Below are 14,912 nucleotides of genomic sequence, written 5' to 3'. Positions count from 1 at the left end.
CTTTTGAACCCCTTCTGTCATTATGCTAGAGTCTGTTGGGTGATTGTTCAAAAGATTAAAAAAACTACACAGAACAGAGGAAGCTCATAGGCTCTACCTCTATTTGGTTCATGCTTTGTATTAGTGTAATTTGCTAGTGCAGAGAGCAATGAAACGTTTAACACTGCAACATCAAATGCTTGTAACTTTCTGTCAACATCTCCTCTTCTGTTTACCACAAATAATAAAGACATGATTCAGGTGCATTCAACAAAGATCAATTCAGAAATGACAAAAAAAACAAAATTTAAGAGTTTGTTACATGTGATGAACATAAAAACGACTCAATCACACCTAACCAAATATTAAATAAGTGTTTTTGGATCGATCAAACTCTCGTTGAAAGTGACTATATTAATCATGTCACCACGTTTAACAAATGAATCACACCATAACCGAAATCTACCTTTGGATGTCCTGAATGAATCACGTACTACATCGCGGCTCTGAAATAGTACATCACCATCTGCAAACCTATAAACAGGTTTGACTATAGAAACAGGAGCAATTTTTATTTTAAATAATTGAGTCCAAGATTCCTTGACACCGTGGTCTTTCATTCCCCACAATGTAAAAGCATACTCTCCATCAACCTTACAAGCGGAAGAAAGGCAAACCATTCCATCTAATATCGAAACATGATAGTCCCCGGAGATAGCAAGGGAAAGATAAGAGTACATTTGCTCTGACAATGGTATCATTGTATATACCTCATTTGAAATATTGAATGAACCCACACAAAAATTGCGATGAATCCAATGAAATGCTCCATGTACAAATGCCAAAGGATCCTCACAACCAAACGAATTCTTCAAAGTGTGAAAGATGTGAGGTGTCTCAATATAGACATTTCTCCAAGAACCACTTTTTAGTGCGAGAATTCCACATTGTATTTGTGATTTGCTTTCGTGAATTGCAAGTATCTTATAGTCATGAGTAGTTGGGTCATATCCAAATCCAAAAGTAGAATTACGTAATCCAAATATCGGAAAGGGAATATGTATTGATTCTCGTGTTGAGGGGTTCCATAACAAGAGAAGCTCATGAGTATAACGAGTAGGAAGTCGGATGAGAACCAATCCATCACAAGAACCACATAGTATGTGAAAACATGTATACTCTGAAGAGAGATAATCAATATTTTGTACATCATCTTCATCAAGAGATAAAGAAGAATTAGAATATAAGTTATGAAAATTCTGAGGGCGACAGAAGTTGGTATGGGCAAAAAGATATCTTAGAGAATTGGCATGACGACTTTGATGCTTCGTCTTGAAGTAAGGATCGGAGGTTATATCCCAAGACTTTGAAACACATTTGAATCGGAAAAGTGATCGTACGGGCAACCAACTAAGGATCTCCCTTATTAACTCCTCTGGACAAATAATTGATCTCTATATGCAAGTTGATATAGTAATTAGTATAGTATAACAAGAAGAAAAAATTAAAAATACCAGGCTCGTTTGGTTTGGGAACAAGTTATCACAAGATAGTTATTTCACCCTGCAATCTCGAGATAAGTTATCCTACGAGAATTAGTTATCCCTTATTCCTTATACCAAACGAGCCTTAAGTTGTACCAACAACGTACAATTAAACTGAAATAACAACTACTAACCTGAGCAACAATATCCATCTTGTTCGATTTCTTCTTCTTCTTTTGTTGGCATATGCAAAAAATGCACTTTTCCATATCGCAAATCTGATTCATTTTTTTTGTATTTGCATTCGATTTCTTCTTCATCGCCTTTGGTGTCATTTTTGGAGCTAGGGTTTAGTTATTGAGTTAAAAAGACTAGTTTTCATGTATTATATTAGCATAAAAATTTAGAGGTAGTATCACAGATGGTCACTCAACTTTGAATAATTTACTCAGAAAGTCACTCAACTATGAATGGTTCACATAGAAAGTCACTCAACTTTATTTTATAACGTAAAAGTCATTCAACTTAAACTAGTTTACTTAAAAAGTCACTCAACTTTATTGTTATAACTCAAAAGTCACTCATTTATTAGTATTTCACTTGAAAAGTCACCCGACCAATTTATATATGTTTTCCTTAAATTTTGTTCAAATGTAATTTTTATTTTGAATTTTTTTTTTATAAATAATAAAATACCCATTTTACTTAGTAAACATGTTTCCAGTTATGAACAAAAGATACTTTTGCTTTAGGAAAATTGGTGGAATATTACATTGGTCCAGTTTGTTCCACTAGTGCTTTGATTAGTTGATCTAGCGATTAATTTCTCGATTAGAGTTTGGAGTATTTTGACAAAATAACAAATAAGAGTCAATGTGTTATACTGTGTAAATGAATTTTCAAGTTAATTTTTTTTTTTGTTTTACATAAAAGTAATTTTAATAATACAAATATTTTGAGCTCAAAGGAAGGAATGATTTTTAACTCGCTAATCTACTCTATGTTAACTTTAAACTTATTGCTCTTTTTAATTTCGAGCAAAAAAGAGAAGGTATAATAAGTATTATACCATAGAAAGAAACAAACATGTATCATCACATTAATAATTTTCATAAAAAGAGAAAAACAGTAGAAAAAAAAAGAATTTTTGACAATATAACTAGAAAATAAGAGAGAAGAAAAATACTAGAATGGAAAATGAAAGAATTTTGTCAATTATTGTTTTGCGTTTTTCAAGAAATTTAAAATTAAATAATTAAAGCGGGTTCAATAAAATAATTAAAACGAATATATTACTATTTCTTAAAATTTTAGTTTGAAATAAAAAATATTTCTATTGGTGGATGACTTTTGGGTTATAAAAATAAAATTTAGTGACTTTCTAAGTGAAATATCAATAGTTGAGTGACTTTTGGGTTATAAAATAAAGTTGAGTAACTTTCTGTGTGAACTATTCAAAGTTGAGTGACTTTCTGAGTAAACTATCAAAAGTTGAGTGATTATCTCAAAATTTTACCGCATAATACATAAACATGGCCCTTAACTTGGCTTTAGCGGACAATTATGCCCTCTAACTTTGAGTGTACACAAGCAGACACTTAAACTTGTATAAAATAGAACAAGTAGACACACGTGTCTTACATGACATAATACATGTACAATGCCACGTAGGACACAAAGTTGTCATGTAGGACGAATATAATATTTTTATTTGTTCAATTTTATACAAGTTTAAGTACTTACTTCTGCACACTCAAAGTTAGAGGTCATAGTTGTCAGCTGACTCCAAGTTAAGGGTCATGTTTATGTATTATAAGGCAAATAATCTTTAGTCTCGTACTATTTATTTGTTATATTTAAGAATTAAGGCTTAACATATAACCAAACCCCTACACTTTGTTTGGATGGTTATTGCATGTTGTTTTATAAGATATTGTATTGTATTGTACCGTACTATATTGTTTAATGAATACAATATTTGATAGGTTATATCGCTCTCGGCCGTTACATAATGTCACACATTCATGATTTGAATGATAAACTTACAAGAAAAGTAGGGTATGGACTTCAGAAATACCCGATCCAGAGATAAAAAAGAATCAAATTTTCTGCTAGATCCCGTATTTCCCTGGGATTGTAGTTCAATTAGTCAGAGCACCGCCCTGTCAAGGCGGAAGCTGCGGGTTCGAGCCTCGTCAGTCCCGACGGATCCAATAAATATATCAAAAAATCTCTCCCTTTTTCTGAAGGGGACCGGGGGAAGAATTCCATTGTCAAAGCAAAGGGGAAATCCTTATTTCTTTTTCTTTCCTTTTGGTAGGAGAAAGACATATGCGGTTGGAGATACTATGAAAAGGTAGAGTGAAGATGAAATACAATTATTAAATAATAAATAAAGTTAAATGAGAAGAAAATAGTAAGGCAACGACGTGATCACACCAAATCGTTTGTTCCATAAAATGGGTCTTTTGATCGTTACCTAACGATGGATTTAAACGATATGATACAATAAAATTTAAGTAACAATCAAAATAAATATTGTATTTAAACTAACAATACAATACAACGGGTAACAATCATCCAAACAAGGTGTAAATAGTTAAACACTATATATAGAGAGTCACTATCATAAATATAGCTTTAGCGGCAATAAATATGTATATTAACAAAGAGTGTTAAAATCTTTGTCGACATTATTTATTGTGTTATTAGATGGCATTACATAGTGTGAAAGTGTAATTATCACTAGTAATTGTCTCTAGAAAAATTGTTATCGTTATTGTGGTTAATTAATTATTGATAAAAATTATTTTTGATGCAATAAGCAATAATAGATGGATACCTTTGCAAGTATGAACTGATTTATTCTTTGGAGCTTGCGTCGCGCGATAACTTGGAATGCTAGGGTTTCTCTATTGACCTAAAAAGACTCCTTTTTTTAACATATCTTTTTACAAATTTAGTTTATACAAGAAAAAATAAAACTTATATTAGCAAAATTTAACAACTTGTTGGATGGTTCTTACTCGTTGTCTTTTACCCTATCTTTTCATAGTAGCTTTATTTTGTATCCTATTTTTTTTTGTAGGTTTATTATTCAAATTATGGATTAATGATAGAAAACAATACAATTTGTCCAAACATTGTATTCATTAAAACAATATAGTATGATATAATACAATACATTATAAAATAATACGTAATAAAACAATCTTGAATTTTTAAACGTAAAAAAGTTGCACATATGAATGTTGACATATTTCCATTTTATATCATATGGAATGAGGCATCCATTCATTAAAAGAAAAAGTCAATTCTAATATTGCATAGTTTGATTTCAATTTTTTTGGTGCACCCTATAATCAAACCAAATTTACTTAATCAATGCTTGAACACCTTTCGCGAAATTATTTTGATTCCTTCATTATAGAAGTTGAGTATTTAGAACCTGTTTGAATTGACTTAAGAGTTGATCAAACTTACTTATTAAGTCATTGCCTTTACATGCCACCACTACTGAGTATAAAGAGGGGATAAAGGAAGAGGGAGAGTAAAAGGGATATAGAGCAAGCGAGAGAAAAAGGAGAGAACATGGGAGGGGGAGCAAAAAGAGGGGGAGAGAGGAAGAAAGAGCGAGCGAGATGGAGCAAAAAGAGGGGAGAGAGCGAGCGAGAGATTATGTAATTATTTTAAAGTATAGTCAGATTTAATAGATATGGTATAATTATATAAGTAGTTCGTTTTTCCATTTAACATAGGATACAATAAAGTTTAAAGAACAATCAAATCGAATTTTGTATTTTAACTAAGAACACAATAAAATATAATAGGTACAATGTCATTACCGTTACATGTTGCTTGTGGAAGACGGGAGGTTGTAAATATCTCGTGAAACCAGTCGAGACACACGAAAACGGACCTAAACACCACAAATATCATAAAAGAAAGTGTTTAGGGTCAATTTGGTCTTTTTCTCAACCTTTTCCCATTGAACAAGAAATCCCAACTTTTGAACTCTCTTCAATTTCAGTCCTCCTTCATTCTCTCTACTGCTTTCTATCCTCAAAAACCCTAGTTTTATCTCTGTTTTATATGCTATCTTCTCACAGATCGGAACCCTAAAACTTTACAATAGCTGACGATGGCCACTACGGTGAGCTCTGCCGGTGGTCTACTGGCTATGCTGAATGAAAGTCACCCACAATTGAAACTCCACGCGCTCTCTAATCTCAATGCATTTGTTGATTACTTCTGGCCGGAGATTTCCACCTCAGTCGCTCTCATGTAAGCTTCGATTGCATCTTAGTTTTATTTGTATAATACTAGTATTTCCTTTTGATTTCGTGCTATTGAATTGGTTAAGCAGTAGCAGAATGTAGAACTGTTTACATTGTTGAACAATTAATTAGTGTTTTTTGTATAATTAGTCTATAATTGTTGATTAATTTTTGAACAATTAGTGTTATTTGTATACTAGTTCAACAACAACATACCCAATATAGTCCTGCGAGTTGAGTGTGGGGAGGACAGAGTGTATGCAGCTGGTAGAGATTTCTACTAGAGCTTTAGCTCAATGAAAGCAAAACACCACATTTATGAAAATACAAGCAGTAACAATAGTGCGATTGTAAGAAAATAGAGGCATACGAGACAATAAGTAGTAATAGAAAATTAAGAGTGAGAAACATGGAAATATAACATAGTAGAAACACCAAAACAAATACGAATACTACTTGACGGGGAGACATGATGCAAAACTATTTACTTAACCTTCTACATGAATCCTCGACCTCCACACCCTCCTATCAAGAGTTAATGTCCTCGGTAAGCCGAAGGCATGCCATGCCATGTCCTGCTCACCTCACCCCAATACTTATTCAACCTACCTCTACGTCTCTTCAGCCCTCCGACGTCAACCTCTAACACCTCCTCACTGGGTCATTCTTCTCTTGATGTGTCCGAACCATCTCAGCCTAGCCTTCTGCATCTTGACAACCACAGAGGCTGCATCCACCTTGGCCCTAATATCTTCTTTTTTTACCATATCTTTCCTAGTAAGCCCACACATTCATCTTGACATTTTCAATTCTGAACTTTCTTCATTTCATATTTGTATACCAGTATTTCCTCTTAATGTTTTAATTGTTGTAACAATTACAAGAGATAAATGAAACCGCTCAAAACTAAGAGAATGCTGTGAGTAGAACTACCCCTACTATGTTCTTTCCTCCAAAGACAGTAATTCGAAGAAAGTGGTCTTTTTCTCTTTTAGTTTTAGAAGCTATGATTGTGTGCGTTTAAGCAATCGAAGGGACAAAAGGAAAGAATGAAAAAGACTGTATCTTTGGGGACAATATTGGAGGTAAGTAGAAAAGCTTTCACTTGAATACCATGCTTCTCTTTGCGACAGGGTGTGAACTTGTTATTTGTGCCTAGCTCCACACGTTGCACGTTGTGCTTTTACAACTAGACCAAAGCCTTGGGAGCTTATGACACCAAATATCTTTTTGAGCAAAGATCAATTAGCCTATGGACAACAACTTACCCAGTATGATCTCACAAAGTGGGGTCTGAGGAGGGTAGAGTAGGGTAGAGTGTACGCAGACCTTGCCCCTACTTCTGAGGTAGTGAGACTGTTTAATTAGCTTATGGACACTGAAAAATTAATCAAGCTCAAGATCTGTCTATGTATTAATTGATCTGGGTTATTTTATCAAGTTGAGATAGTGTATTGTCGGAGCTTTACCTCTCAAAAAAATAAAATGTATTTCTGGAGCTTTACCTCTCAAAAATATAATATGTATTTCTGGAGTTTTGTTTACTGAAGTGCCTTGGATATCACATGTAGGTTGTGTCTTTTCCAAACTCATATGCTTTAACTTTCTGGTTGTACTCGTGATCTATCATTTAGGATTAAGACCTTTTTGATTGATTGCATATTCCTTTTGTGTTTTATGATCTCCAATCTTTTTAAAATAATTTGTTGCAGAGAAAGCTTGTACGAGGATGAAGAGTTTGCCCAAAGACAACTAGCAGCATTAGTTGCTTCGAAGGTGCCTTTTTATTATTATTTTTTTTGTTTAGCATCAATTCCTCCGTACCACATCCAAAAGAAAGGAGGTTAATTATTCTGCAGAGCAGATGAGAAAGCAAAAATCTCTAGCCTTAAGTCATTTTCTCTTTGATCCCCACACATGCTCTTTTGTCTTCAGGTTTTCTATCATTTGGGTGAACATAATGACTCATTATCCTATGCCCTTGGAGCTGGCCCTCTTTTTGATGTTAATGAGGAATCTGACTATGTTCATACCGTTCTTGGTAAATATTCAAATCCGTGCACTCTCTTCCTATGAATTCTATCCTTGTATAGTAATGTTAATATATTTTGCAGCTCTTCTAGTAAGGACTTGCTCACAAACTTGAAAATGTCTGCTGTATCTGTATTTTCTAGGCCTAAATTTGTGTTATCAGTGTGGTGGTGCAAACTCTAAAAACTTAGTACTTGATATTTGGTGCTTTCCTCGGGGAAATAGTAAAATAGCTAAACGGGAACACTTGATATGCATTGATTGAACTCTCCTAAAGGGAAGCTTTCACTTGTTTCAGCTACCGTATATTATATCATTTTAGCAGCTCTTTCATTTTTCATTTATTAATACCATTGTGTTTGTTGATGTGCGTTCTGCCTTCCTTCAGCTAAAGCACTGGATGAATATGCAAGTCATAAGACTAAGGCAGCCGAGTCAAATGATGAAGCTGTAAAGGTTGATCCTAGGTTGGAGGCTATTGTTGAAAGAATGCTTGAGAAGTATGCAAATTTTGTGTATATATAAAATATAATGTTTGTACACTTCAAACTATTAAAGTAGTTCTTTTGGGGTTTTCCTGCTGTTTTACAATTGCTTGCTTCATGCCTTAGGTGTATAGTGGATCGAAAGTATCAACAAGCCATTGGCATGGCCATTGAATGCAGAAGGCTGGATAAGGTTGCTGAAGCAATTGTAAGGAGTGATAATGTAGATGCAACTCTAGCATATTGCAGTAATGTCTCCCATAACTTCGTCAGTCGCAGAGTATATCGAAGTGAGGTATTGATTCTTACAATATGCACACCTTATGCTGATCCTTTTATGTGCTAAGACTTGTGCTTTTTTCCCGGCTCTTCTTTTTCCCCTTCTGTGTTTACTCTATAATCTGATTGTTTGCTTGAGTACCATGGATGCTGCTGTCCCCTGCGGCCCTGCCTGTTCCGTGGCCATGATTATCACTGGAAAAAGCATGATATTTTTGTAATCGCTTATTTATAATCCTCTGACCCAATGTTAGACATCACTTCTATTAATGTGGTTCTCACAGAGTACTAGCTCTCTGTCCACAGTAGTCTTTTGTACCTCACAAGTTGTTGTGGTGCATGATTTGCCTTCTTCAAGTCCCTTCGCTATAAGATCACCTCTCATCTAAATCTGCATGTTGTCCTTGTTTCTTTGTAGACAAAAGTAAAATTAGCTTAAATTGAGGAACTACTGTTCACATTTGTATGCCAGATTAATAGAATACCAGTAATTTAATTGCTTCTCTCAACAGGTGCTTCGTCTTCTTGTTGAAGTGTATGAGGGGACACCGTCTCCAAACTATTTGAGCATGTGTCAGTGGCTTATGTTTTTGGATAAACCAGAGAATGTAGCAAGCATATTAGAGAAGCTTTTACGCTCAGAAAATAAGGATGATGCCCTACTGGCATTTCAAATAGCTTTTGACCTAGTAGAGAATGAGCACCAAGCTTTTCTTTTGAATGTAAGAGATCGACTCTCCAGTCCAGAAGTACAACCTTCAGAACCTGCCGAGCCTGATACTGCACAGACTGGAGATGCTACTGCTGCAGAGGATGTTCAAATGGCGGAGGAAAATCAGCCTTTGATTGAAACAAGAGTAGATCCAAAAGAAGCAATATATGCAGAGAGGCTGGGAAAAATCAAAGGGATTTTGTCTGGTGAAACTTCAATAAAGTTGACCTTGCAATTCCTGTACAGCCATAACAAGTAATATGAATGCCTTTAAAAGTTCTTTCCATATTCGTTGCTGAAACATGAATGATAGTGCTCAAGTATCTTTTTTTTTCTTTAATCTATGCATACAGGTCTGATCTCCTTATTCTCAAGACAATAAAGCAGTCTGTTGAGATGAGAAACAGTGTGTGTCACAGTGCAACAATATATGCAAATGCAATTATGCATGCTGGAACAACTGTAGATACATTCCTCAGGGAGAACCTAGTGAGTAGATTCTGAGTCTTTGACAAATAACCTTATCCTTCACATATGGTGTATGTAGCACAACAGTTTGTTCTGACAGAATGTTCTGCCCAAATTATCAGGACTGGCTAAGCCGAGCAACAAATTGGGCCAAATTTAGTGCAACAGCTGGATTAGGTGTTATTCACTGTGGCCACTTGCAGCAAGGGAGATCACTTATGGCCCCTTACTTGCCGCAGGGTGGGGCCGGTGGAGGTGGTAGTCCATATTCGGAAGGTGGTGCATTGTATGCTCTTGGGTTAATTCATGCAAATCATGGGGAGGGCATCAAGCAATTTCTTCGTGAAAGTCTACGAAGTACCAATGTAGAGGTACTTGTATTTATTAATTTGATCGTTGTACTTGTATTTATTTATTTCCCAGACCCCACCACTTGTGGGATTACACTGGGTCTGCTAATGTTGTTGTTGTTGTACTTGTATTTATTAATTTGATCGTCCTTCCTGGGTTATATTTGTTCCACCCATTGTTTTTCTTTTTTCTGTTATTTTCTTACATTGCATCTTCTTAATGTTGCAGGTTATTCAGCATGGTGCTTGCTTAGGGCTTGGCTTGGCAGCTTTAGGAACCGCTGATGAAGACATTTATGACGACATCAAGACTGTCCTATATACTGACAGTGCGGTTGCTGGAGAAGCTGCTGGTATTGGTATGGGTTTATTAATGGTTGGAACTGCAAGTGAGAAGGCAGGTGAGATGCTTGCTTATGCTCATGAGACTCAACACGAGAAGATAATCAGGTAAAGTTGACACCTGAATACTTGTACTATCTCTTCATCTGAGGGGGTGTGTTTTAATTTTATCTCTCAAAATGAAATATCCTTGCTTGTGTCTTGTAGAGACTATAGTATTGATTACAATTAGGATTGAAATTGCAAAGAATAGAGAATCTGAATAATGGACTACACAAAGCATTTTGATTAAAAGTAAAATAAAGGAACTATTAATTGCAAAGATATATTAGATTGCATGTATAGAAAGTAAAAAAAAAAAAACTGCAATTATGGATAAAGAGCTCTGGTAGGTATTTTGAATTGATTTCACTGGATAAATTGAGGTCAAAACATTGTGGAGTTATTTTGAGTCAGCTAAATTATCAGTAATCAATATTTTTGTTGTGTTTATTGATTAAAGTAAAGCAAATTTTTTTTAAAAAGTTTAACTTGTATTTCTTTATGTCAGTAGGATAAACCTGCCTATGTTCACTTACAAATATAAATAAATAAATCTGCCTATGTTATTGAAAACATTGTGGATAATTGACCTGTTTTTATTTATATGTTAAGATATGATTATATGTGCTTGAACATTTCCTTCTGACATTGCATTCAGGGGCTTGGCGTTGGGGATTGCCCTCACTGTGTATGGAAGAGAAGAAGAAGCCGATACACTGATCGAGCAGATGACCAGGGATCAAGATCCTATATTGCGTTATGGTGGCATGTATGCTCTGGCAATGGCGTACAGGGGAACAGCAAATAATAAGGCTATCCGTCAGTTGCTGCATTTTGCTGTATCAGACGTGAGTGATGACGTCAGGCGGACTGCAGTTTTGGCGCTTGGATTTGTTATGTATTCTGAACCAGAGCAGGTTGGAGCTTTTCTGATGCTGGTTTATTATGTGGTTCTTATCAATCTCATTATGTTATTTATGGTCTCAGTTGTCAGCAGGATTAATATGTTTAACAGTCTTCTAGAAACAGAACCATGTTTGGTTCTCTGTAACCATCTCTTCCCTCCCCCATCCCGGACATCCAAAATCCCCAACCAGAAAAATTTAAGAGGAAAACTTTAAGCTAGCTCCAGTTTTAAAAATGCTAGTTGTGTTAGCCGAGCTCAATCGTTGGCTTGTGACCCATGTGGGCGCATTGAAGTGGGAACTAAAAGATGCTAATCTAGTTAATTGCGTTGAATTTGCAGATGCCTCGCATTGTCTCATTGTTATCTGAGTCTTACAATCCACACGTGCGCTATGGTGCGGCTTTGGCAGTTGGCATTTCATGTGCTGGTACTGGTCTGAGTGAGGCAATCTCATTGTTGGAGCCTTTGACATCAGATGTAGTTGATTTTGTACGTCAAGGTGCTCTCATTGCTATGGCTATGGTGATGGTCCAAATAAGTGAAGCTAGTGATTCCCGTGTTGGTGCATTTAGGTATTTATCTATAAATCTCTGCATAAAGTCTCCTTTGATTCCTCATCTGATTTTTGAGGTTTTTGCTTTTATCTGTTCAGGCGGCAATTAGAGAAAATTATTCTTGATAAGCATGAAGATACCATGAGTAAGATGGGTGCAATCTTGGCCTCTGGAATTCTTGATGCCGGTGGAAGGAATGTGACAATAAAGCTACTTTCAAAGTCGAAACATGATAAAATTACTGCAGTTGTCGGGCTAGCTGTTTTTAGTCAGTTTTGGTATTGGTATCCTCTTATATATTTCGTTAGCTTGGCATTTTCACCCACAGCTCTCATTGGGCTAAACTATGACCTGAAAGTGCCCAAATTCGATTTCGTATCGCAAGCTAAGCCGTCGCTATTTGAGTATCCTAAGCCTACTACTGTAGCCACAACTAGTTCTGCTGTCAAGCTTCCTACAGCTGTTTTATCAACATCAGTGAGGGCCAAGGCCAGGGCTAGCAAGAAAGAGGCCGAGAAAGCTAATGCTGAGAAGGCATCTGGCGCGTCAACTTCTGCTGCCACTACTTCAGACAAGGGCAAGTCCACTAGTAAGGATGGAGAGTCTATGCAGGTTAGTATATGTTCTGTTCATCCATTTTCACTTCAAAGGTGGCCTTCTCTTGTTAGGGGTTTTGTGATGCTTCTTGCTGTGGCCGCAGTTCTTTATTTGTTGGGGTCCTTGGGAAATTATTGATCGGAATTAGAAAAAATGCTCTGCGCTAAATGATTCTGTTTGTATTGCACCGCTGTTTGAACTGTTATTATTTGCTCACAAACTGCTGTGACCTTTCTGATTGACAGGTGGATACTCCTGCTGAGAAGAAGAATGAACCAGAGCCATCATTTGAGATTTTGACCAACCCAGCTAGGGTGGTTCCTACTCAGGAGAAGCACATCAAATTTTTGGAAGAAAGCAGATATTTGCCAATCAAATCATCGTCTTCTGGCTTTGTGCTTCTGAAAGATCTTCGTCCTGATGAACCCGAAGTATTGGCTCTTACTGATACACCCTCATCAACTACATCCAGTACTGGTGGTTCAGCTGGACAACAGGGCTCAGCCTCAGCAGTCGCTGCTGACGAGGAGCCTCAGCCACCACAGGCATTTGAATATACGTCATGATTTATCGTAAACCTTTGGCTGATTGATTGGATGTTAATTCCATGGAATCCATTTGAGGCGATGTGCTGAATGGGAAGAGGTGAGAAGATATCGAGGTCAAAGAGTAATTTTCCGTGATCAAGTTGAATTTGATTGTAAACGTTCTTTCCTCTTACTACAGAGACGAGCATATAGTTATCGTTATACTGGAAATTTACTGTCGATGTGTCCTTGGTCTATTCACGTGTTCCTCTAGAGCGTATATTTCCTTATCGTTGTGGATTATTTTCGAGGAGCAAGATTTTACCATGTTCAAGACACGATAGAAAGGCAGAAAAGGAGAGGATGTATTTTGTATCTTTACCTTGTTAATTGTGTGCTAGCAATGAATTGATTGCTTTTATATATTTGTTTCCTAGATATTTTTTACGATCTCACAATTCTACATCTACATTATATTTTTCTAAATATTTTTAAAACTTCTCTTTCTTGCGCATAAAACATTTTTACATTAAGATGAATTATATAAAATCAGAGAAACAACAAATGGTCTTGGTTATTTCAGATTCAAATTTGTAGATAACTTCTTACTAGCTAATCATATATACATTCAATCTTAGTGCGATAAGCTCAAACGAGAAATGCTTCTTTTTTTGGGGTATGCAGAACAAATAAAAGCTATGAGTAATATATTTTACATTAAACGTTCTAATCGTAAACACTTAGATATAATAAGTTTTTTCGTCGTCTCACCGACTCTGCTGCGAGGCAATTCTAGTAACACTTTTTAACACCTACATTAATTTCCAATTGACAACTTTTAGGCTGCTAAAGTGCTCACGTGCATGAATACTATTAAACCTATCTTCAAAGAAATAAAAGATTCAAACTTTGAAAATTCTCAATCTATTTTGAATCATAAAAAAATCACATATCAGAGCTTAAGTATTTATTAAACCCTCATGTAAAGAGGTGATAAAGTTGTTCTGCTTGTGATTCCCATTAAATATTTAGGTGGAGGTGAAAAAAAAAACGATGAGTAAATTTGTGAGGTGGAAATTAATCTATATAGGCTCCTCTTCTATATATTTTAAAATTATAAATCAAGAGATTATTATTTTATATATATGTACAAACAAAAATCACCTCCAAAAGTCAAAGACAACTTCTAGCTGGATACTCTGCAAGGTCCATCATTTGAGATACATATATATAAATATTTCATGTCCCAATTTTTGTTTTTATTTTTATCAAAATCCCACTTAAGTTTTATCCTCTTCATATTGTCCAAATTATAAGGTTAGTTTACAAATTTCAATCTTCTTAATTATATTTATGTATATACATCTATTTTCATACTATATTGTATAGTTATAAAGAGAAAAAATAAATTAGATTTTCTTATTTTTCGATGGATTTTCAAATGAATAATTGATTTGTCCATTTTATAGACGGATTCTTTTGTCGTTTGTATTATCCATCAAATTTTTTAGTTGTGTTAGTCAGATATAGTACAGAAGTTACAAGTTCATCTAAATCCAGTTAAGTGCAGAGGCGAATGAAAGAACTTGAAATTTCAAATTCTGAATTCGCACTCAGTATCTTAAATATCTATTTGGTAATGAATTTTTTTTGTCTGTTTCAGCTAGAGGTGGACCCTAGGAGTGATCAAATTATTCGCTAAAGATTTGAGTTTGCGTGGACTTGTGAATATAGAGTCAAAAATTTAGGGTTGTATAAAAAAAAACTATAACAAGACAATGGAGAAAGAAGAAAATTGCCAGGTATATAAGTGTTTGCTTTTATCATTTTTCATTGTTTCTATCCCTAGCCTAATTTAACATTTTTTAAATATATATA

General features: G+C 35.2%; 3 protein-coding genes across 3 annotated transcripts in view; 2 read left to right on the top strand and 1 right to left on the bottom strand.

Annotated features, from left to right (window-relative positions):
- Window positions 1-344: 344 nt before the first annotated feature.
- LOC102587143 (putative F-box protein At1g47790) lies at window positions 345-1,798 on the bottom strand. The gene is made up of 2 exons (XM_006365421.1): window positions 1,658-1,798; window positions 345-1,433 (listed from the first exon to the last, which is right to left on the bottom strand). The coding sequence occupies exons 1-2, from the start codon at window positions 1,796-1,798 to the stop codon at window positions 345-347; spliced, it is 1,230 nt and encodes a 409-aa protein (XP_006365483.1).
- Window positions 1,799-5,434: 3,636 nt separating this feature from the next.
- Window positions 5,435-13,474, top strand: LOC102585142 (26S proteasome non-ATPase regulatory subunit 1 homolog A). Its single transcript, XM_006365416.2, has 13 exons — window positions 5,435-5,747; window positions 7,453-7,516; window positions 7,676-7,781; window positions 8,160-8,271; window positions 8,383-8,551; window positions 9,048-9,502; window positions 9,601-9,736; window positions 9,838-10,086; window positions 10,295-10,515; window positions 11,108-11,366; window positions 11,696-11,928; window positions 12,009-12,522; window positions 12,753-13,474. Exons 1-13 carry the CDS (start codon window positions 5,605-5,607, stop codon window positions 13,071-13,073), a joined length of 2,982 nt encoding a protein of 993 aa, XP_006365478.1. The 5' UTR covers window positions 5,435-5,604; the 3' UTR covers window positions 13,074-13,474.
- Window positions 13,475-14,183: 709 nt separating this feature from the next.
- Window positions 14,184-14,912, top strand: part of LOC102586799 (transcription factor FAMA-like) — a 3,926-nt gene continuing 3,197 nt past the window's right edge. The window contains exons 1-2 of the mRNA XM_006365420.2: window positions 14,184-14,351; window positions 14,698-14,836. Coding sequence (XP_006365482.1) covers window positions 14,813-14,836 — 24 coding nt within the window. The 5' untranslated portion in view covers window positions 14,184-14,351; window positions 14,698-14,812. The remainder of the gene's footprint in view (window positions 14,352-14,697; window positions 14,837-14,912) is intronic.

Source organism: Solanum tuberosum, unplaced genomic scaffold, assembly GCF_000226075.1.
Source record: "Solanum tuberosum cultivar DM 1-3 516 R44 unplaced genomic scaffold, SolTub_3.0 scf00512, whole genome shotgun sequence".
Lineage (NCBI taxonomy): Eukaryota > Viridiplantae > Streptophyta > Magnoliopsida > Solanales > Solanaceae > Solanum > Solanum tuberosum.
Note: the sequence above shows the minus strand (reverse complement) of the source record. Positions and strands in the feature narration are given on the sequence as shown.